Here is a 23,172-nt window from a genome sequence, read left to right as displayed (position 1 = left end):
TGAGCTTTCAATTTTGGGTTTTTAACTTCTATTTAGTTCCCAAGAAAGCAATGTAAAATGAAATGAATGAAAAAGATAGTTTGAATCCTAAAAATTAACCTAACTTTTTTTTTTTGTAAGTTTATGTTGACATGACAATACATGTGGCATAAAAATATTATTTTATTTTAACCGTTAGCTAAGTCATCATTTTTCATCTATTACTTAATGGTAAGAATCTTTTTTACACAATACCAAAAGATTAGGGACCAAATTGACACGTTTAAAAGGTTAATAGCCAAATTGAGAAATGACATAAAGATTAAGGAACAAATATGTAATTTGTCCAAAGTTATAATAATCACAACCCAACTAGTAGACGGTAAACATGTACAATCGTACATAGTCTCGCAATTATTAATTAGTTTCTTATTTTATATTTGAAATTTGTCAAGAAATACAAAATACTAACCGAAAAAGAAAACGAAATCATTGTATTTATAAGGTTGACGGGGTCATCACCTCTATTAATTGTATGGTACTCAAATTCTCGCACCAAATTTCTTCTCTCCCTCGTTATCAATTTGCCACTTTTTCAGATTCCAGAAAACTACATTAGCCTTCTCTTGACAACACACACTTATACCAACTCGATCCTTCCTCAACCATATTGTATATGGGGCTTTCCCACCAGAGTTCAGCTCCACCATCCTCTTCTTTTGTCATGCATGCTTTTATCCTTCTCTTGTGCTGTGGCTTCTTAGTCACTGCTATGGCTGGCGGGAATAATGAGACAGACCGGTTGGCATTGCTTGAGTTCAAAGCCAAGATCACTCAGGACCCTTTCGGGGTTATGACATCTTGGAATGATAGCTTCCACTTTTGTCAATGGCGAGGGGTTACTTGTGGTCATCGACATCAGAGGGTCATTGTGTTGAAGCTGTCATCTTCAAAACTGGTAGGCTCTATATCACCACATGTTGGAAATTTAAGTTTTTTGAGGAATCTAACCCTCCCAAACAATAGTTTTCATTATGAAATCCCTCCAGAAATTGGCCGTCTACGTAGATTGAAATTCTTACTATTGCACAATAACACACTTAGCGGAAAAATTCCAAGCAATATTTCCAGTTGCCATAACCTCGAAGTACTTCGTGTCGGTTTCAACCTTCTAACCGGAGAAATTCCAGCAACACTTGGCACCTTGTCAAAGCTTCGAGTCTTTTATATTTACCAAAATAATCTTACAGGAAGTATCCCACCTTATTTTGGAAACTTATCGTTTCTAGAAGAGTTTTCTCTACTATATAATAACTTGGGTGGGATTATCCCTGATTCTTTTGGCCAATTGACCAAGCTTACATATTTTGTAGTTACTGCAAATAGGTTATCCGGTACAATCCCTCCCTCAATATTCAATATCTCTTCGTTAATCTTCTTTGATGTTGCACTCAACCAAATCCATGGGAGTCTTTTGTCGGACATAGGAATCACTCTACCAAATATCCAATTCTTTTCCATTGCCAAAAACCAATTTACTGGGTCTATCCCTGTTTCAATATCTAATGCCTCAAATCTAGGTGTACTTGACTTGGGCGACAATAAAATAAATGGAAAAGTTCCGTCTTTGGAGAAGCTCAACAGAATTTCACATTTTGCCATTACCTTAAACAATCTAGGAATTGAAGGGTCAAATGACTTGAGTTTTCTCTGTTCTTTGACAAATTCCACGTATCTTATTAGGTTGCAGATAAATGCCAATAAATTTGGTGGAGAGTTGCCCAAGTGCATTGGTAATTTCTCAACTACTCTGACCATGTTGCTTGTAGATAATAATAAAATATCTGGAAAGATTCCTTCTGAAATAGGAAATTTGATCAACTTGGACAGACTTGAAATGTGGAACAACAAATTCTTAGGTAATATTCCATTCGAAATCGGAAAGCTTCAAAAGTTACAATATTTGGATCTATCTCATAATAATTTTTCTAATAACATTCCATCATCCCTTGGAAATTTGACATTTGTGATGGATTTGTATTTAAATGATAATAATCTTCAAGGTAGCATCCCTTTAAGTCTAAGCAAGTGCCAAAATTTGATACAAGTGTATCTTAATAATAACAATCTCAGTGGTTCAATATCCTCACAAGTCATTAGTCTCTCATTCTCACTAATGAGCTTATATTTGTCTGCCAACCAATTTACTGGTGTCCTTCCCACAGAAATCGGAAAATTTAAAAATCTAGAACAAATGGATATTTCTGAAAACATGTTGTTTGGGAAAATTCCAGCAAGCCTTGGTAGCTGTGTAAAGCTAGAATTTTTAACCATAAGAAGAAACCTCTTCCAAGGGATCATTCCTCCATCTTTGGAATCATTAAGAGGTCTTGAATTCCTAGATCTTTCTAACAATAATTTGTCTGGCCAAATTCCAAAATTTTTAGAGCACTTTGCCTTCTTGCAATTTCTAAATCTATCTTACAACCATTTTGAGGGTGAGGTGCCAGTGGAGGGAGTTTTCAAGAACATAAGTGCGATTGCAATTACGGGAAATGAGAAGCTTTGTGGAGGCATGCCTAAGTTTCGACTTCCTAAATGCAAATATGAGAAATCCAAGAAGAGGAAGTTGACCCTTACCTTGAAGTTAATAATCTTTGTATCTTCTGGGCTTCTTGGAGTAACTTTGATTCTTTCACTTTTACTTCTTTATTCTTTTAGAAATAAAAGAAAAGAAAATGCATCAAGTGATTTAGGAGATTTGTTTCTGAATATCTCTTACCAAAGTATTCTAAAAGCAACCAACGAATTCTCTTCTACCAATCTAATTGGTTTTGGTAGCTTTGGGTCCGTGTATAAAGGAATTCTTGGTCAAGGTAAACATATAGTTGCTATCAAGGTGTTCAACCTTTTGCGTCATGGAGCTACCAAAAGTTTCATAGCTGAGTGTAAGGCTCTACGAAACATTAGGCATCGGAATCTTGTAAAGGTGCTTACGTCATGTTCTGGTATTGACTATCAAGGTAATGATTTTAAAGCTTTGGTATATGAGTTCATGGCAAATGGAAACCTAGATGAATGGTTGCATCCAACTTCAAGAACAAATGAGATACTTGAGGAACCTAGGAGTTTGAGTCTTCTTCAGAGGTTGAATATTTCCATTGATGTTGCTAATGCATTGGATTATCTTCATCATCATTGCCAAACACCAATCATTCACTGTGACCTTAAGCCTAGCAATGTTCTTCTTGATGATGAAATGATTGGACATGTAGGTGACTTTGGCTTGGCAATATTACTTTTTGATGCAACCCAAGATTCTGCTATTAACCATTCAAGCTCCATTGGAGTAAGAGGAACTGTTGGTTATACTCCTCCAGGTGAATATTATTATCCTTTATTAAATTTAATTGTTCTTCCTTTTTTCCCATAGTTTTTGTTTTATTTTATAGCCTAAAAGCACAAGTTTAAAAAGGATGCAATCTAGGTAGAAGATAGAGTGTTACATATAAAAAAATTCCTGACTTATCTTAATTATATTTTTATTTCATGCCACTAACAAAGCTCCTTTAATACCTATTAGCTTATGTACCTTTTTCCTTCTCTTTTTGATAGACAACTATGATCACATTTACATATATGTTATGTGTAATTGCAGAGTATGGTATGGGAAATGAGGTATCAACATATGGTGATGTTTATAGTTTCGGCATATTATTGTTGGAGATATTTACAGGAAAAAGGCCTACTGATAAAATATTACAAGAGAGTCTAAACCTTCATGACTTTGTTAAAGCAGCTTTGCCTGAAAGAATACTTGACATTGTAGATCCTATTTTTCTTCCAAAAAGAGAAGTGGGGGAGACAGGGATGAATGACATTACTCGCAATGAAGGTCCCAATGGAATTCCAAAAAGTCAAGAATGCTTGATTTTGATACTTGGGATTGGGGTTGCTTGTTCTGTGGAATTTCCAAGGGAAAGGATGAACATGAGTGCTGTCATTACTGAGCTTAATTCAATTCGACGAAAACTTCTTGGAACTCATATACGCTAACAAAGGCTTCAAGTCACAGGTATATTATGCTTGCTTTGGTAGATGTTATATTTGGTAGCATATCCTCCCACACCACCTGATCTAATTTGATAAGGCTACTCCAAATGTTTAAATTGCGATTAGAAATGTTGGTGCCACTTGAAATTTGATAAGCTCATTATGCTATATTTGGTATCCGAATAAGTCCATTACTCTTCTATAAAACCCAAACACTTGATTTTTATTTTATTTTATTTTAAAAAATAGCTTATCAAAATTAAAAACCTTTTTCCAAAGTGAAATGAACCCTATTTTTAACTTGTTGATCTCTGCCATTGAAGTTGTTGAGGACAAGAAATTGGCTCACATCTTATTACTTTTGATAAATGTCTCTATGACATAAAGTTAAATTCTTGCTAGTTATACTCAATTACTTGACACAGACATTTGAAGGTTACAAAAGTAATGGTCACTCCATAAGTTTAAGACAAAGATCGAGGTTCAAGTTTCAAAGATAAAACTTCATTCACATACACTTAAATTAAGCTACATTAAAATTCTATCCCACATAAAAAGAATTAAATAAAATCTAATTATATGGTAACTAATTGCACAAATGATAAATGAGTTGGGATTTGTTAATCCTACTAATGGCATTCTTGCATCATGAATTTTCTTACTAGTAAAACTTAAATGAAAGCTTAATTTACACATTAAGTCATTAACATGAAATCGATTTGGGGAAAATCCTCCAATTCACCATGTGATCGTTTATACGATCATCAGCGTGTGCTTATACTCGCATGACTAGATTAATAATTTTGTGACTAGTTTAAATAATTTAGTGACTCAAGTAATTTAATGAACATATGAATTCCCACATAATAGTTTGGAGGAGATTTGTTTTACAAGGTCTCAAGGAAAACTTTGTCCTTAAGTTAATAATAACGTTTTTTTTTTTTAATAAATATTCTAAGAAATGTCTCATTCAACATAATGTCATTATTTAAAACCCAAAGCTTATTACTCTTGTATATTGAAATTATCTTTCATCACCACAGGTGCACAAGAATGATGACTTGTTACGAAGGTTATTGTCAAGATAAGGTAAGTTTATGCTATATAACATTGAAGCAAATACTGTAGCTTCCCCATAGTCATAGCTATCATGTATTTTTTTTGTTTTGTTTTATGTTTTTTTTTTTCCTCCTGAATTAAGAATTTAATAGCCAATGTCATGCATGATATATATTTTGAATGATTGAAATTTATTAAGAAGAGAGCTAACTCTTCCTTAAAAGTTACCATGGCTTTTTGGTAGAGTTGTAGTGTGCTTTTGTGTTAGAATTTATTTTCCTTTCCCTGGTATGAATGTGTTTGTTTCTAAAAATTTTATAAAAAAAAATGAAAAGAAAAGAAAAAAGAAATACAGCGAGAGTTTGGGAGTTGGGACTATCATTGTTGATCAGGGCCCAACAAACAGAATGGGGAAGAGTAGAGATGGAGGTTTGACCCGTCTAGTTACAAAATAGCGCCTACTAGGCTACACATTGGGCTACAAAGTTACCAATTCTTGGAGTTTGCGCAAAAGCAAAAGAACATGCATCTAACTACAGAGGGGAAAATCATATTGTTTTTCACTCTTCCATTATCATTTCGGTCTTGTTGCTCAGTATTTGTTTCGGGGAAAATGTTAACAAATGTGTTTAGTAAATTATTTTAGAAAAAATTTTATGGAAAAAAATAAAAATATTTTGACAATTTTTTTTAAAAAATTTACCTAAAAGTAGTATAAAAGCTTTCTTAAAATAGTTTATAACAACTGCCCTAAAGGCATTTGTCATAGGACCACTTGTTAAAAACTATTTCAGAAAAGTTTTAAAACCGTTTTTATAGAAAATATAAAAAACCATATAAAAAACCGTATAAAAAAATTAATTATTTTTTTTCGTTTCTCATAAAAAGTTTTTGAAAATAGTTAATCAATAAATGGAATGGATTAACATTTCCTTTATCATTTTGATCCACTGTACCATTGTGAATTTGTGATGTTGCAAGGCCTTTGAATAGTGTGCTTTGCTAGCCAGTATAGCTCAATTTGTCTTTTCCTAAAAAAAATTAAAAGTAAAAGCTTAATTTGTTGTAAGTGAGATCTATTTCACACTACTCTGACAAAAATTAATCTAAAAACTAATCAACCTTTTTTTTTAAAAAAATAAAACTAATTGAATTGGATAAAAGTAATTTGCTACTTTTTTTTAGTAGATTAGGGTCTGTTTGGATACCGCTTATTTTACTGAAAACTGAAAACACTGTAGCAAAATAATTTTAATACGTGAACAGTAGCAAAAAATAGTAGCAAATAATCTGCCGCGGATCTTCATTTGTTGGTTGAAACTACTACAGTGCCATGGGTCCTAGTTTTAAAACGCAAAACGTTACAAATGAGCTAGGCAAATGCATGCTAATTCCCATGATGATTCACTTTTTACATTTGTGGGCTGGGTCCACAACCATAACTACAAATAGTTAAAGCGGGCCCAATATAAGATCCACTTCCTATTAAAATTGATGAAGTGTGAATTCGTCAGTCGAGATGAGTGTGTCCAGATGAAGCCAAACCCTCTTTCCTGTGGCTATGGAAATGATAAGGTAGCTCCCTCAGAGTGGTCACCGATGTGGTGCCTGCCACAACGTCTTCGATGCCAAAGTCAGTATAAGGAAGCCCTTTAGAAAAATAAAGCAATGTAGTAGAACAACAATAAGTATTTCTTAGTGTCTCTATGTACCTCATGCTGTTGCTGGGAGGGTTGTATATATACATTCCCATAGCTCCTAGCCGTTGTGACTATTATGGTGGTTTAATGCTTCTTTAGGTAACGCCTTATGGTCAATGATGTGAGCTTTGATGGGCTTCCAACGGTTCGTACAGTTGTCCACGTAACCGTCCGAGGCATTTATTTTGACCGCATTGAATGCCTTCTTTTTCTACGTTAGTAATGTGGCTTGGATCGTCAGAGGCAACTGGTTAGTCCGTCTGTCAGTGCTACCTCGTTGGTTTGGATGAGGACGTCCAGAGAAGTTGAGTTCGTCAATCCTATCAGCTGCCCCTAATTCTGTGGTTGTTATGACGTGTCAATGACGGTCACAGGATTTGAAAGGTCTATGGGCTGTATATGACTCTTGGGATTTCGCTCCGTATTAATTGCATAATGGAGGTGCCACACACATCGTGGCCATGTGACACATTCTGACTGGTGGAGTTAATGCTCCAGTTGCATGACCCTTGGGTTTCCCGCTGAATTTCAGTTTTTTAAGCTTTGGTTTTTAAACTTCTCCTCTCCTTATTTTTTCTTTTCACCTTTTCAAGCTCTCAATCATTGCTCTGAGTGTTCTCTTCTCCAATCTCTTTTTGTGATTCTTCTCCAGACTGGTGCGTGGCAGAGCTTTCTACATTTTCTGTTGAGGTATGTCTTTCTTCTCACCTTTTGTTTCCTTTCTCTTATCGGCATAGACATACTATGATGAATTTCTGATTTTCACTCCCTCTTCTTTTGTGTTTGTTTCTAGGTTTTGGGATTTTAGGATTTATCCTTTTTCCTTGGTTTTTTGGTTTTTCCATGGTTAGTGGCTCTGAGGTTAGGATAGCTTGCCTCTCAGTTTCTTTTCTTTTTGCGCATTTAGGGGGGTCTTTAGGGGTTTTCCCACACCTTGAGAATTTCATTTTTAAGGGTAACAGCCTGAGCGTTGCCTTGGCCAATTTGTTGCCTTTGCTTCGTCAATCAATTGATTGGTTCGAGAATTTAGTGAGAGAGCGGGAGATAATGTCTGAGGTTAAGTCTAGTGAATTCGAGACTAGGTTATCATCTAGCGGCGACCCAGTGGAGGGAGATACAGTCATCTCTACTCTTTGAGAAGTTAGGGCTTTTCACGCCCTCGGGGAGGTGTATGGGCTGGATGCTGATACGTTGGGTAGGTTTAAGGATAGGTTTCGATTCCCAAAGCGAGTTAGGGTTCGTTTGCCTAATGAGGGGGATCAGGCATTTCACTTCTTCCCTGGGGAGGTATGTTTTTACGAATCTGCTTTCGTCTATGGGTTGAGTTTTCCTATCCACCCATTTCTCATGGAGCTATTAGACCGTTTTGGGCAACTTATGCCCAATTCATGGAGGATAATGGTTAGTTATATGGGGATATGGTTGGCCGCTACAGATGGAGGCATGCTTAAAGTAGACAAGCTCGTCTACTTGTACCGCTTGAAAGAATCCAAGGAGTACAAGTACTATGAATTGGTGCCTTGGGAGAGGAGGACCAGGATCGTTAAGGGTCTACCTTCGTCTTTCAGGTATTGGAAGTCCAAGTTTTTCTTTGTGTCCGGGGTCGACTTTGAGACTTTCTCTGGAGGGGTTTGAGGTGATCTCCCGAGGTTACTTCGTTAGTGGGGAACCCCAACCTTAGGTGCGTCATTATTTCCTCTCATCGTTTGAGTTTTGTTGCGTTTACTTTTACTGTCTCTAACTCCTTCATTCCTTGTCCTACGTAATTAAAAAATGACCTAAGCTTAAGAGCAGGTATAAAGAGCGGGTGGAGAAGACGATTGAATACGCGAAGACGATTGAGGACCAGGATGATCTGGTGGACCCAAGGACTCTTTCCTTCTATTGTCTTGGTCCAGAGTCTTCTACCTTCGTCCTACACAATATTAAAATTGAGGGAAAAAAGAGTAAGTGTTTGGTTCGTCTGTATCGGTTCTCTTGTATATACTTATTATTTTTTTTAACAAGTGTTTTCCTCTTCGTAGAAATGACGACCAAGTTCAACAAGGATATGTATGCGAAGATGAGGTCAAAGAAGGACGAGTCATTGTCCAACCTCGAGAAGAGGACGGTGTGCGTCATAAGGAAGAGTTCCTCCGTCGCTCCAACTATCTCCGTCACTCCCATTGTCTCTGGCACTGAGATAACGAGGATGGCCTCTCCTGCCACTTCGATTGAAGAGATCCCTACTCCCGCCTCAAAAAGGCCGCACTTTCTAACAAAGAGAAGGAGAAGGCTGACTCTCGTTCGTCCACCATCTAGGACGACGAGAGATTGGAGGTGGAAAGGGAACATAGGGTCGCAACTACTAAGGACTTGAAGGTCTTTTCCGGCATGCCCATCAACGAGGTTGCGACTTGCCACGTCCACAAACTTGTTCAAGTAAAATGTTCATGCAACTTTTAGTCTCTTTCTTTTTCTTTCTCATTGTACTGACGGCTTCAATTTTTTTTTTTTAGGTGTTGGGGGAGAGTCTTCATATTACTTCTAAGTACCTCACTTAGGAGGCCAAGGTGGTGTCTCTAACATCCAGGATGGAGGCTTTAGAGGCGGAAAATTATACTTTGAAGAAGAAACTCATCGATTCTATGGGCGAGGCCACCACCCTAAAGGAAAAAGTCAAGACCTTGAGTGACGACCTTAGAGCTGAGCGTCAACTGACCCTGGAGAAAGATGAACAACTTCTGGGTGCCAAGGAGAGGCTTAAAACCATTGCTGCTAATGTTGTCGAGGCTTTCCAGCAGACTGGCGAGTTCAACACAGTCCTCTTCAGCTGGTAGTTCAAGGGTTTTAAGCTTCTGAGGAGGTACCTTGTCAAGCATCCCACTAGAGTGGATCTGGAGAACTTAGATTTGGAAGAGGTGGATAAGGAGATGGTGGTTGAGGAAGTTGCTTAGTCCTTGACTCCAGAAGGTGATGTTCCTAAGAATGCCCCTGCCGGAGATGATGCCGCCACCGATTCTTGAACTTATCACTTACCAAAAAATTCCTTTCTCCTTTTTTTTTTTTTTTTTGGGTGCCCGTTATGTTTTGGGCCTTTTGTAAGCCTATTTTGAGAACAATATCTTTGGCCCAGTGTTTATGGGCCTTTAGTTTGGGTATAAAAATAATGATAACTGGCCGCTGTTTTTGGGCTTAAATTAAATTGGCAATTTGCATACTTACTTGCTTGTGACCTATGTTCTTGTAGTTTTCCTTTTTGGGTCAAAGAATATTTAGTTGTGACCTTTTTCTTCGTCAACAATTTGCTTCCGTCTACGCAGGTTCTTTTAGTTGATTTCCTGTGACTTATACCTTCTCGAGGGTTTTGGTGATCTGGTTAAGAACTCAAAAGATGCTTTCTATTGAACATGCTTGTTGCAAAGTTCTTGTCAATCTTTTGGCTTCGTTAGTAATTTACATCCGTCTAGGCAGAATCTTGTTACTTAGCCATTTTTGGGTTTTGTTGTGACTTACACCCTTTTAGGGTTCTTATCAATCTTTTGGCTTCGTTAGTAACTTACATCTGTCTAGGCAGAATCTTGTTACTTAGCAAATTTTTGGGTTTGTTGTGACTTATACCCTTTTAGGGATCTTGTCAATCTTTTGGCTTCGTTAGTAACTTACATCCATCTAGGAGGAATCTTGTTACTTAGCCATTTTTGGGCGACTTTCACACTACAAGATCTGCACTCATTAAAACATTAGCTGAATAGTTCTTTTTATTTCTTTAGAGAATGAGTACAATCATCTGTTACATCTATTGGTGGTATTTCTTCAAGTGCTCAATGTTCCATGGTCGCAGGAGTCTCTGCCCGTCTAGGGTTTCCAGGTGGTAGCTGCCTTGTCTAGAGTAATGGACAACTTGGTAGGGTCCTTCCCATGTGGGGCCGAGCTTTCCTTGGGCAGAGTCTCAGGTTGCTAAGGTGACCTTACTTAAGACGAGGTCTCCTATGTCAAGTCGTCTGAGCTTCACTCTCTTGTTGTAGTACTCGGCCATCTTTCGTTGGTACTTCATCATCTTGTCGGAGGCTTTCTCTCTCACTTCGTCAAGACAATCCAGGTTGACTTGCAGCTGGTCGTCATTACTTTCCTCATGGAACATCTCTCACCTGATGCTGGTTATTCCCACCTTGACTGGGGTTACTGGCTCGATGCCATAGGTGAGTCTAAAGGGGGTCTCTCCTGTTGGGGTTCTTGCCGTAGTCTTGTAAGCCCACAAGACGTTGGGCAATTCTTTTGGCCAAGCGCCCTTTGCATCGTCCAATTTGGCCTTAATAATCTTGAGTAGTGTCCGATTCATCATCTCCATCTGTCCGTTTGCCTGTGGATGTCCCGAGGATGAGAACTGATTCTTGATTCCTAGGCCTGAGCAGAAGTCCTTGAAACTTTGGTTTTCAAATTGACGCCCATTATCTGATATGATCGTTTGTGGGATCCCGAACCTGCAAATCATGTTCTTCCATATGAAGTTCTGGATTTCGGCTTCGGTGATGGTTGTTAATGCCTCTGCTTCGACCCACTTTGTGAAGTAGTTAATGGCGACAAGTAGGAATTTTACCTGTCCTTTACCTTGAGGCAACGGGCCGATGATGTCAATTCTCCATTGTGCAAAGGGTCAAGGGGAGGATATCGTCGTCAGTCTCTCTATTGGAAGGCATTGGACATTCCCAAATCTTTGACATTTGTCGCACTTCTTGACAAGCTCCCTTGCATCTACCTACATTGTAGGCCAGAAATAACCTGTTCTGATAATTTTACTTACTAGTGATTTAGGGCCTGCATAGTCTCCACAAGCTCCTTCGTGGATCTCCTTTAGAACATATTTGGCTTCTTCTTCATCCATGCACTTTAGGTAAGGCATGGAAAAGCCTTTCTTGTATAATGTGTCATTTAGTACCGTGAACTTGGCTACTCTCTTCCTAACCTTCCTGGCCTCCTCAATGTCTTGAGGGAGGTGCCCATCCTAGAGAAAGGATATGATTGGTGTCATCCAACTACCTGTGCTCTAGATTGTGAATGTGCAGATTTCCTCGATGCTGGGGCGTTTCTAGACTTCCATCACCAAGTCCATGCTTGGCACCCCCTCTTCTGATGATGCCAGCTTCGCGACTTCGTCTGCTAAAATGTTCTGGTTCCTAGGGATCTACTCAAATTCCACTTTATCAAATTCTTGAGTCAGATGCTTTGCTAGCCTGAGGACTTCTGCATTCTTTCCTCCTTTGCTTCATATTCTTCCTTAATCTGCCCTATCACCGGCTTTGAATCACTCTGGACTAGCAAGTTCTTAGCTCCGAGTGCCTTCCCGAGTCTTAGTCTCGTCAGTATTCCTTCGTACTCGGCTTCGTTATTGGTGGCCATGAATTTCAGTTGAACTCTGTACTTGAGCATTTCTCTGTCAAGGGAGGTTATGATGACCCCTACTCCTCCCTTCTATTGGGTCGACGAACCGTCGGTTTGCACTGTCCACCATTCTGTCTCGTTGGTGAGGTGGTCCTCTTCTAGGAGGGTGAACTTGGCGATGAAGTCCGCCAGGGGTTGTGCCTTAATAGCCATCCTAGGGTGATACCTAATGTCGAACTGACTGAGTTCGATTGCCCACTGGACCATTCTCCCTGCTGCTTCAGGCTTGTTCATGGACTTCTTGATGGGTTGGTCCGTTATCACTAGGATGGGGTTCGCTTGAAAGTATAATTGTAGTTTGCGTGAGGCTACTATCAACGCGAATGCAATCTTCTCAATACTTAGGTACTTGGCCTTTGTACCTTGGAAAGCTTGACTGACGTAGTAAACTAGGAGCTGCGTCTTGCCCTCTTCTAGAATCAGGGCTGCACTCACGGTCGTGGCTGATACTGCCAAATATAAATATAAGTTTTCCCCTTCCTTGGGTGGGCTCAAGAAGGGGGGATTGTTCAAGTAACGTTTGAGTTCCTAAAATGCTACCTCGCATTCGTCAGTCTAGGCGAAAAGCCTGCTTTAACGTCTTGAAGAAGGGTAAGCATTTGTCCGTCGCCTTAGAGACGAACGTGTTGAGTACCACAATCCTTCCTGTGAGTTTTTAGACTTCTTTGATGGTCTTGGGTGATGTCATGCTGAGTATAGCTTGTACTTTCTCCGGGTTTGCTTCTATCCCCCTTTGGGACACTATGAACCCCAAGAACTTCCCCGAGGCTACACTGAAAATACATTTGCTAGGATTCAACTTCATCTAGTATTCTCTGAGGGTGGCAAATGTCTCCTTCAAGTCGTCCAGATGGGCAAGTTCTTCTCTACTCTTGACGAGCATGTCATCCACATACACCTCCTTATTCTTACTAATCTGCTTGCTGAACATCTTATTCACTAACCTCTGGTAGATTGCTCCTATATTCTTTAACCCGAAGGGCATCATCTTATAGCAATAGAGCCCTTGACTTGTGATGAAAGAAATTTTTTCTTGATCTTCTTCAGCCATTTTTATCTAGTTGTTCCTTGAGAAAGCATCCATAAATGTCAACAACTTATGCCCAGCCGTAGAGTCTACTAGCTAGTCTATCCTTGGTAGTGGGAAACTATCCTTAGAGCAAGCTTTGTTCAGGTCTATAAAGTCCACGCACATTCTCCATTTTCCATTTGCTTTCTTCACTAGTACAACGTTGGCAAGCCAATCAGGATAGTAAACCTCCCAAATAAAGCTTGCTAACAATAGTTTGTTAACCTCGTCTGTAATTGCCTGATTCCGTTTTAGGGCGAAAACTCGTCTTTCCTGGACAGGCTTTTTCTTGGGGCCCACATTTAGCTTATGCTCGATGACTTTCGGGGATATGCCGGGCATGTCCTCGTGACTCCATGCCAAGACGTCCAGGTTTTCTCTGAGGAATTGGACGAGCCTTGTCCTCGTCTCGGGACTTAGTGTCGTCCCTATTCTTGTCGTCCTAGTTACTTCTCCTTCGACCAGTTCCACTGTCTCCAAGGCTTCCACTTTATCTTCTTCTTTCTCCTCAACCATCCATGTATGGTTCTCCTTCGTAGCCAACACGGCCTGGTAGCATTCCCTGGCTAGGACCTGATCTCCTTTTACCTTGCCAATGCCGTTCTCAGTTGGGAACTTTACCTTTAGGCAATAAGTGGACGTAGCTGACTTCCACCAGTTAAGTGTGGGCCTCCCAATAATTACATTGTAAAATGAGGGACAATCTACCACCAAGAAGTCTAATTGACGGGTTAACTGCCTAGGGTAGGTCCCCACTGTTACTGTTAATTTCATTATGCCTTGGGATAAACTATGTCCCCACTGAAACTGACGAGGGGGGAGTCAAATGGGCGTAGTCTTCCTAGATCTAACTTCAGCTATTGGAAAGCGGTAAGGTAGATGATGTTTGCGGAACTTCCATTGTCCACGAGGATTCTCTTGGATTGAATCCTTCTATCGTGAGCATTATGACTAAGGGGTCGTTATGAGGCTACTTCAGTCCCTTTGCATCTTCCTCGCTGAAAGACATGTCTTGGTCCATCCGTCTTTGCTTAAACGGGGGTACCATATGGACACTATTCACCTGCCTCTGATATGCTTTCCTGAGGGATCTAAATGACCCGCCTGTAAACGGTCCTCCTGCGATCGTCTTTATCTCCACAATCACGTTTTGCGGAGGTTAGGATGTGTTATGTTCATCTCTAGGCAAGGACTCACGTTGGTTTTTGTTAGCGTCCCTGAACATGCTAGACTCCCCTTTCTTTACATACTTTTGCAGATTTCCTTTCCGTATAAACTCCTCTATTTGCTCTTTTAGGTTCCGGTAATCTTCTATGTAGTGTCATGATCCTTGTGAAACCGGTAGTACTTCTTCTTGTCACAGACGTTAGGGGATGAATGTAATGGTCTTGGCCACTTGAGGTGGTGCTCAACCTTAATCTGCGTCAAAATTTTGTCAACAAGTATAACTAGAGGGGTGAATTTTACGGTTTGAGGAGTTTTTCGTCTTTCCTTTTGCCTCGGTCACTGGTCTTACGATCTGGACGCTCCCTCTTTTGCTCTCTACGATCATCCTCCTTCCTTCCCTCTTTTCCCGGCTTTTCTACGTCCCTTATGGCTGCTAATTCATCCTTAGCATTCATGTACTTTTGTGCCTTCAGGAGCATCTTTGCCATCGTCTTAGGAGGATTCTTTGTGAGTGAAACCACGAATTCTCTAGACTTCAGCCCTGCCTTAAAGGTCGTCAATTGTACTTTGTCATCATTGTCATCTACCTCTAGGGTCTCTCGAGTAAAACATTTCACGTACGACCACAGGGTTTCCTTCTCCCCTTGTCTAATAGTGAGTAAATGGTCCGCTGGCCTCTTAGGACTCTGTCCTTCGAAGAAATGGCGTAAAAAGGCACTGCTCAACTGCTCGAAGCTATCGATGGACGAAGTTGGCAACTTTGTGAACCACTCCCTTGTAGCTCCTTTAAGAGTAGTAGGGAAGGAACGACACAGTATTTCGTCTAAAGGCTGTTGGAGGCCTAGTGTCGTCTTGAAGGTGTTAAGGTGGTGATGCGAACCTCAATCGACACGCTTTGAAACCCAACAAACAATATTAGAATATTTGCCCAAGAAAGCTAAAATTCAGATTTTGATAGAAACCCTGATCCAACGTTTATAATCAAAACGCGAACCAAAGGTATAAGTATGACACCTTGACCCAATAATTATAATGAATCACGAACTGAAGGTATAAAGTTTAAATGCCACAAGGAAGAATCCTTGATAAGTTCACAGTTCCTGAAGAACCAAAATAAGAGCAAAGCCTCACCTTTTCTAATTTTTATTCAATAATATATGAAAAACGTTTACAGACTTAAGGGCCTATTTAAGGGCTCCATAAAACTTGGCAAACAAGAAAATATATTCTAAAATAACTCCTAATTGATACCTAACCATATCAGGAATCATATTTGACGTAAAAAGCATTAAATGCACCTAAAAACAAGGAAATAAATCACCTAAACCTAAAATAACGTTATTTACATAAAAATACCAAAAATAATAAATTACAATAATTAAACAGAAAATTGTGTCCTACATCAGGTGGTCCTGGGGGTCCTTAAGTCCTTCAAACGGCTCAAGCTAAGGCAACCAAAATTTCAACTGCACTAGGCATTCCAAGATTGTCATAGTGAAGGGAGAGTTTGTTGCCCTGACCATTCTATCCAGGCTCTGGTCCGTTTTCTCCTTAATGGCATTCCTCAGCTCGTCCATCTCCTCCCTCATCTCTCGAAGAAGATCTGAGTTCTGTTCATCTGGAGTAGTAGGCCCTCAGCGGTCACTTCTTCCATGGCTATCTCCCTCATCCTCCTGGTTGGCTTTGGACCGATTCTCCTCCTGTTGAAGTCATAGTCTCATTTCCTGATTCTGCATGGTGAGCTTTTCAACAGTGGCCACAAGAGCTTGGACTTGCTGAGCTAAGGCTGTTGAATCTTGGTTGGACTCCATCTAAATATAGAAGTTGATAGAAACTACATTTTCGAATCTGAGTACGAAAGTGTCAATTTCCCACAGACAGCACTAAACTGATGAAGTGCGAATTCGTCAGTCGAGATGAGTGTGTCCAAATGGAACCAAACCCTCTTTCCTGTGGCTATGGAAATGATAAGGTAGCTTCCTCAGAGTGGTCATCGATGTGGTGTCTGCCACAACGTCTCTGATGCCAAAATCAGTATTAGGAAGCCCTTTAGAAAAATAAAGAAATGTAGTAGAACAACAATAAGTATTTTTGGGTGTCTCTATGTACCTCATGTTGTTGTTAGGAGGGTTGTATATATACGTTCTCGTAGCTCCTAGCGTTGCGACTGTTATGGTCTTTTAATGCTTCTTTAGGTAATGCCTCATGGTCAATGATATGAGCTTTGGTGGGCTTCCAACGGTCCGTGTAGTTGTCCACGTAACCGTCCGAGGCATTTATTTTGACCGCATTGAATGGCTTATTTTTCTTCATCAATAATGTGGCTTGTATCGTCAGAGGCAACTAGTTAGTTCGTCTGTCAGTGCTACCTCATTAGATTGGATGAGGTCATCCAGAGAAGTTGAGTTTGTCAATCCCATAAAAAATGATTGTGCACAATGGGTGTGCTATATAGGCAATCACTCTACATAACCTTTATGGGCTGAGTTGATTTCTTTGATCAAAAATAAAAAGAGTAGGACTTACATGTTATATCATAAATGAACAACCAATAATTCTAAGCAAAAACACATGGTATTCTAATTTATAACTAACTATTTATGTAAATAGTATTCTAATAAGTATTACTGTTTCCTTAAAAAAAAAAAAAAACTATTTATGTAAATAGGTAAGCGATATTTTGGTATGACAAAATCCGTAAAAGAAATAATATTCTCATTATATTGTGTTTATTTGTTAAAGGTTGGTTTATACATGAATATGTCATTCCGTGACTTTTATTTAAAAAATTAAAATTACACTTCTGATGCAAATGAAATAATTTTCATAACTGGGTAAACTCAAGTACAAACATGTGAATTATGATATATATTTTGGTTAATAGAGACTCATAAAATTATCAAATTATAACATTTATATATATTTATAATTTTGTAATTACCTTATATTATATTATTTATACACAAAATTTTCATGAAAGTAATTAGCTTCTTTTATAATTTTTTTTTTTTAACTTTTGAAAGGAAATAATAATCATATTTTCCTAATAAAAAAAATTATAATTTCTATCTTTCTTTGAGGATGACAATTGGACAAGTTGGGTGGGTTTTGAATCGACAAGGGGACAAATTATTACATTGACAAACAAAACAACTTTGTAAATTTGAAAATTTACCTATTTTGCTCTCCCATATACTAACTACGATGCATGCATGTATGTCTTGATCATATTACAGGTAATTACTAATTAAATCCATAATCATGAAAATTTTTTGAAGAAATTATATTTTATCATCCTAAATTATACTCCATATTACAATTTACACTCTAAATTTTTTGAATACACATTTTGCACCATAAATTATGACTCTTATTATACTTTGCACCTCAACATTAAATTTGTTACTAACTTGGATGAAAATTCAAATTTTAGGGTGCAAAGTGTCATAATGAGTATAGTTTAGAATGATAAAGTGTAATTTATTTTTTATTTTTAAAAGTATTGAGAATAAAGGCAATTAGGTATTTTCATGTGAAGTCATATTTTTCCTTTCAAGTTAATTGCAAACTTAATGTTGGGGTGCAAAATGTGCATTCAAAATGTTTATGGTGCAAAGTGTAATTAGAAATATAGTTTAGGGTAATAATTTAAAGTGTAATTTCTCCAAAAACTCAGAAGTAACAATAATTGAGTGTTCATATTACAGTGAAATTGGAGGCTCGCAAAATATGGCAAAGATTGCAAGTCCATGGAACTAAAATGCAGTAAAATAGTTTTTAGGGATGGACAAAGTAATACAGTCACAAAATAATAAATTAAAAAAAAAAAAAATTCCCGATGCCAAAATTAATTCCACACTCGTCATTGACAACTGCAAGCCAACCAATTCTGACTTTAGTCTTTGGCCGTAGAAAACTTAATCTGTTCTGATACTTTACTTGAAATGGCTTCCACCATTAATAAAATGGTGCCGGTGAATTTGAAATTGGTGGAGTCCGTATGAGTCCATGAAGATGAGTGTCAAATGGAAGAAAATGTGGCGCAATCTACATCTACTTAAGGCAGCACAGTGGCCATGTTTCAACCAAGTATTTTCAACTAACATTATTTAAACATTTTTTCATAGTCAATCAAGAAGATTTTTCATCAAGGGGTCCAATGACGGCTACATTCGTTGGTTACGATTCCCCAACGTCCTCACCTTCTTGTCTTTTGGGTTGGGTCCGAACTACATGCAGAAAGTTGGTTCTGCTTCAATCTTCACCAATTCTTATATAAATGTGCTTTTCCTATGAGCACTAAGCAACGAAATCAAACCCTCTCTGTTTTGTTTCTACATACCAAATTGGATACGGGGATTTCCCACCATCTTCTTCTTCTTGCATGCTTGCCTTTTTATTCTCTTCTTCTGTGGCTTCTCAGTCACATCTGTGGTTGGCGGTAATAATTAGACGGACCAGTTGGCGTCGCTTCATTTCAAAGACAAGATCACTCATGATCCTTTCGGGGTCATGGCATCTTGGAATAATAGCATCCACTTCTGCCATTGGCAAGGGGTTACTTGTGGTCGTTGACATCAAAGGGTCACCACGATAAACTTGCCATCTTTAAAACTGGTAGGCTCCATATCACCGTATGTTGGTAATTTAAGCTTTTTAAGGAATCTCACATTGCAAAACAATAGCTTTCTGAATGTTCAAAAAGTGTGTAAAACACCTATGAACGTTTAGTAATCAAACAATGTATGTACGGAATATGAAAATAAGCTAAATCAGATTTGGTAAAACAATCTAAACCATAATTAATCACAACCACAGCAGCAATTAAAGATAAAGATTGAGGGAAGAGAAATGCAAACACAAAGACAACACAACAATATGTTATCGAAGAGGAAACCAAAGTTTCGGCGTAAAACTTCTCCGCCACCCTCCAAGCGGTCAATAATCCACTAGAGAATGAAGTTGGGATACATGAACAGTAAAAGACCCTCCAAGCCTAATCTACCTAGTGTACCTAAGCCCTCCAAGCTCTTATTCCAATGAGGTTACGCCGAACCTTTGTCTTCTCTAGCTTATCGGATTCCGCTATAGCCCATAGCATCAACCAATATCAATTGGTCCCTTTCTAACTGCTTCTCAAGCACCGAATAACCTTCTCACAGATATGGGCATGGTGAGAAAAGAATTTGGCTAAAATGTACCTCTCAAGGATGTAACAGTGGAGATGATGAGAATAAAGGAATTTTGGAGAATCAAAGGATGAAGATTGTGAATGAGTCAATCTTGTTTTTCTCTAGGGTTTCTCTCTCAAAATTCTCTCTGGAAGCTCTCTACAATACGTGGGTGTAAGGGGTATTTATATTAGTGTGTGTTTGGAATGCGAAAAGACAGTTTTAGCCAAACAGGGCATTTTGGCGACTTGAGCTCGCGACTGGAACGAGTCGCAAGTTTGAGTCATAAGCTAGCTGCTTGGCCAGTTGGAGGTTTTATCCTGTAGTGCGACAGCTGGCATGAGCTTTCAGCTCCCCTTGCATGCTTCACACGTGTGCCTTTTTGGCGATTTGCTAGTCGCGAGGTCCAATTGCGAGCCCCTACCTAAGTGCACACTCTTGAGCTTTTCTTCACACTCTCTTACACAGTACCCTTGCATGATTCCCACCTAAATACAAGGGTTTCTAAATGCTGAATTACAAGCAAATTGGCACGGAATAAAGCCAACAAAATGATTGAATAAATTCAATCTTACAATCTCCCCCTTTGGCTATTCCGTGACAAAACCATAAACCAAACTCTAGACTTAACATGTGAGTTGGGAACAATTGAACAAAACTCACTCACACCTAACTCTAGAATCTGTGAGGCTCTTAAACCATACAGACAAGTATTTCCTGAAAACAACAACACAATACGATCATTGTAAGTAGAAAACTTGAAATGCATATGGAGCAAGCACAATGCGATCAAGCAATAATGAATAATAACAGTAAAGCATGACTTAACCAAAAAGGAGAAATCACCATAAATAGTGACTACAATGACCATTCTCACAAGGAATGAACATCTGAACATGCAAGCAAATAAGCTTAATGCAAAGTATCATTTGCATGTCCAACACTCAACCGATACAACAACACAAGGTAATTGCATCAAAGATATAAAATCCAACAAGGGCACAAGAGTGATGTACTAAAAGAAATGCATAACATTAACTAGAAGTATTGAGCTGCAAAGCTAAGGTACCAAAAAAAAAAAAAAAAAAAAAAAAAACCTGAATATCATCTGAAATATATAAACCAAAGTTGCTCCCCCTCTACATGGTGCTCCCCCTCAAGAACAGCCCCTTCTACTTCTCCAAAATTCTCCCCCTTTTTGACCAAAATGGCCAAAGGGTTACTGCTAGGTGGTAAAACTGTCAAATTTTGCTGAAAGTAGGTTCATTTGCTCTTGGATAGCAGCCAACCTATCATATTGCTCATGCTGGACATCTCGGAGTCCATCAATCCTTTCAAGGATGATTTGAAGTGTATCTGGAGGAGCTACAGAGGATGATGAAGCTTTGCTCCTTTTGCCACGGCCTCTTGAACTTGATGGTTGTTCGTCAGCTTCTGTCTCAATCATCATTGGTTCTCCTTCTTGTTCACCCTCCTCTTCATCACCTGAAAGACAAACTTTGATCCGCGTAATGGTTAGAGTATTTATAGCTTGAGGAGTAAACATGAGACTGATTTCTCGAAAGATTCGCATGAGTAGACTAGGGAAAATTAGCTTTGCACTTGAAGTGGTTCTTGTTTCATCAGCAATAATGTTGAAGATATGAGCACTTATATCAATGTAAGTGTTCTCCTTGAGCTCTATGAGGAAAATACCTCTAGCATTATTAATGGTGGTCATCTTTTTCACTGGGTACAAGTTGAACATCATGATCACTATGAGACATCTTATGTTAGCTAGAAAAGCAGTAGTGTTGAGACATCTTCCCTCTTTAACTCCACCAATATGAGTTTGGACAGTTTCTATGGAGAGCATCCTGTCTTTGTAGTGTGTGAAATTATGGTCCAACTCCTCAAAACCCTGCACCTCATCAATATCATCTAGATCTATGTTGAATTCATGTCCTCGTATCCAATAGTTGATCTCATCCTCTCTTAAGACAGCATTAGCATAGAATTCTCTAATCAGAGATTCACATACCCCAAGCAGATCACTCAGTAGCTTATCCCAACCTCTGTCCTGAAAACAACTGGGAATGAAAGTGTCCTTCAAATCAACCAAATCCACAAATCTTTCTTGGATGATGGGTGCCTTCAAGTAGAACTGAGTTTATCTCTCAAAGTGTTTGGTAGACCTAAACTTTGAATTGACCATTTTCATCCTCTTGTCACCCTTCTTTGCAGTGGTTTTCTTCTTTGTAGGTGTCATCTGCAAGATCATAGCAACAAAGACCACAAAAATAGAGCACATATATGATATCACCACAAATTAGTACGAAGTTAGCAGCAGCCAACAAAAATGTTAAACCAAAGATTCAGGCTACAGCACAATTCAGAACCAACTGGAAAATATAGCAACAAAGCACACCTCTTTGCATGAAAGATCAAGACATTCATGGATAGCCTAAGACAAAATGGAAACTACATAAGCATATATGCAGTAGGCAAACAATGTATATCAAGGACAATCCACAATCATTCCAACTCACAAAAACCCTAAAAACTCAAGCACATGTTTACAAGACATTTTACAATGGGTATCATATGCACAATAGAATTTAGAATAATGATCATAGTTAAGAATCATATTATCAAAACCCCAAAACCCATTCCAACAAACTCAACAAAAAGAACCCAAATCATATTCAATCATCATATGTATCAAATCTCAACAATAGCCCAAAATCCAAGAAATCAAGTCTATAAACATGAAATACTCAGAAAAAGATAGAAAACCCATACCTTTTCTTGAAGATTGAAGTTGAGATGATAAAGAAAAATGGAGGTTTTTCGAGTGAAACAAGGTATGTTTGTGAGAAGAAGACAATGAACAGTCACAATGTGCGAGAGAAAACTAAAGAGTTTTTGAAAACTGCCCTAAAATAACCTTCAGAGTGCAAAACACGCGATTTTCGTGACTGTATTAAGTCGCAAACAAGTTGCCTAAACAAGCTGCCAAAAAAAACCTTTAGACAAAATTTTGGAAAATTTTGCTAAATGTTTTTCGCAATTGGAAGTTTCACCCGCAAGTAAGTCGCGACAGGAGTTGCCAAACCTTCTTAGTAAACTCGCGGCTAAAGCTTCCACTCGCAAACAAGTCGCCAAACTGAGTCATGAGAAATTCAAAAACTCAGCATTTTTGAAAATTTTCAAAGTCTTTTTTGCAACTGGGACTTTGACCCACTAGAGAGTTGCGAAAACCTTCTAAGTAAGCTTGCAACTAAGGCATGCGACTGGCTCGACCCGTGAGGCAAGTCGCCAAAAAAGGGTTGCACAGATTTTTGAAAATATTGAAATTTTTCAAAACAAAAGGACTTTCCAAAAACAACTAAAACACTCAAAAATCTTTTTTGTGTTTGATCAACAAATAATTGAGCATATGCAATATATTTAATCATGTACAATCACACAAATGAATAAGGCATTCATTAAATATAGACATGTGTGATGTGTGTGTGTATACCAAAGATGAGATGGTCCTTAGTCTAATGTGAAGCTTCAATGATCAATTCAA

The 23,172-nt window shown here is 38.5% G+C and overlaps 1 protein-coding gene across 1 annotated transcript; it reads left to right on the top strand.

The window, feature by feature from the left end:
- Positions 1-599: 599 nt before the first annotated feature.
- On the top strand, positions 600-5,158 carry LOC142617956 (uncharacterized). Its single transcript, XM_075790932.1, has 3 exons — positions 600-3,359; positions 3,638-4,054; positions 5,076-5,158. Exons 1-2 carry the CDS (start codon positions 656-658, stop codon positions 4,033-4,035), a joined length of 3,102 nt encoding a protein of 1,033 aa, XP_075647047.1. The 5' UTR covers positions 600-655; the 3' UTR covers positions 4,036-4,054; positions 5,076-5,158.
- The last annotated feature ends 18,014 nt before the right edge of the window (positions 5,159-23,172 follow it).

The sequence above is a fragment of the Castanea sativa genome, chromosome 11 (assembly GCF_040712315.1).
Source record: "Castanea sativa cultivar Marrone di Chiusa Pesio chromosome 11, ASM4071231v1".
Classification (NCBI taxonomy): Eukaryota; Viridiplantae; Streptophyta; class Magnoliopsida; order Fagales; family Fagaceae; genus Castanea; species Castanea sativa.
Note: the sequence above shows the minus strand (reverse complement) of the source record. Positions and strands in the feature narration are given on the sequence as shown.

What these genes read in the sequence shown, in the direction of transcription:
- LOC142617956 (XM_075790932.1), top strand. Translation starts at nt 656, where the DNA reads ATGGGGCTTTCCCACCAGAGTTCAGCTCCACCATCCTCTTCTTTTGTC. An exon ending in TGTTGGTTATACTCCTCCAG is followed by an intron (nt 3,360 to 3,637) that starts GTGAATATTATT and finishes GTGTAATTGCAG; the next exon opens with AGTATGGTATGGGAAATGAG.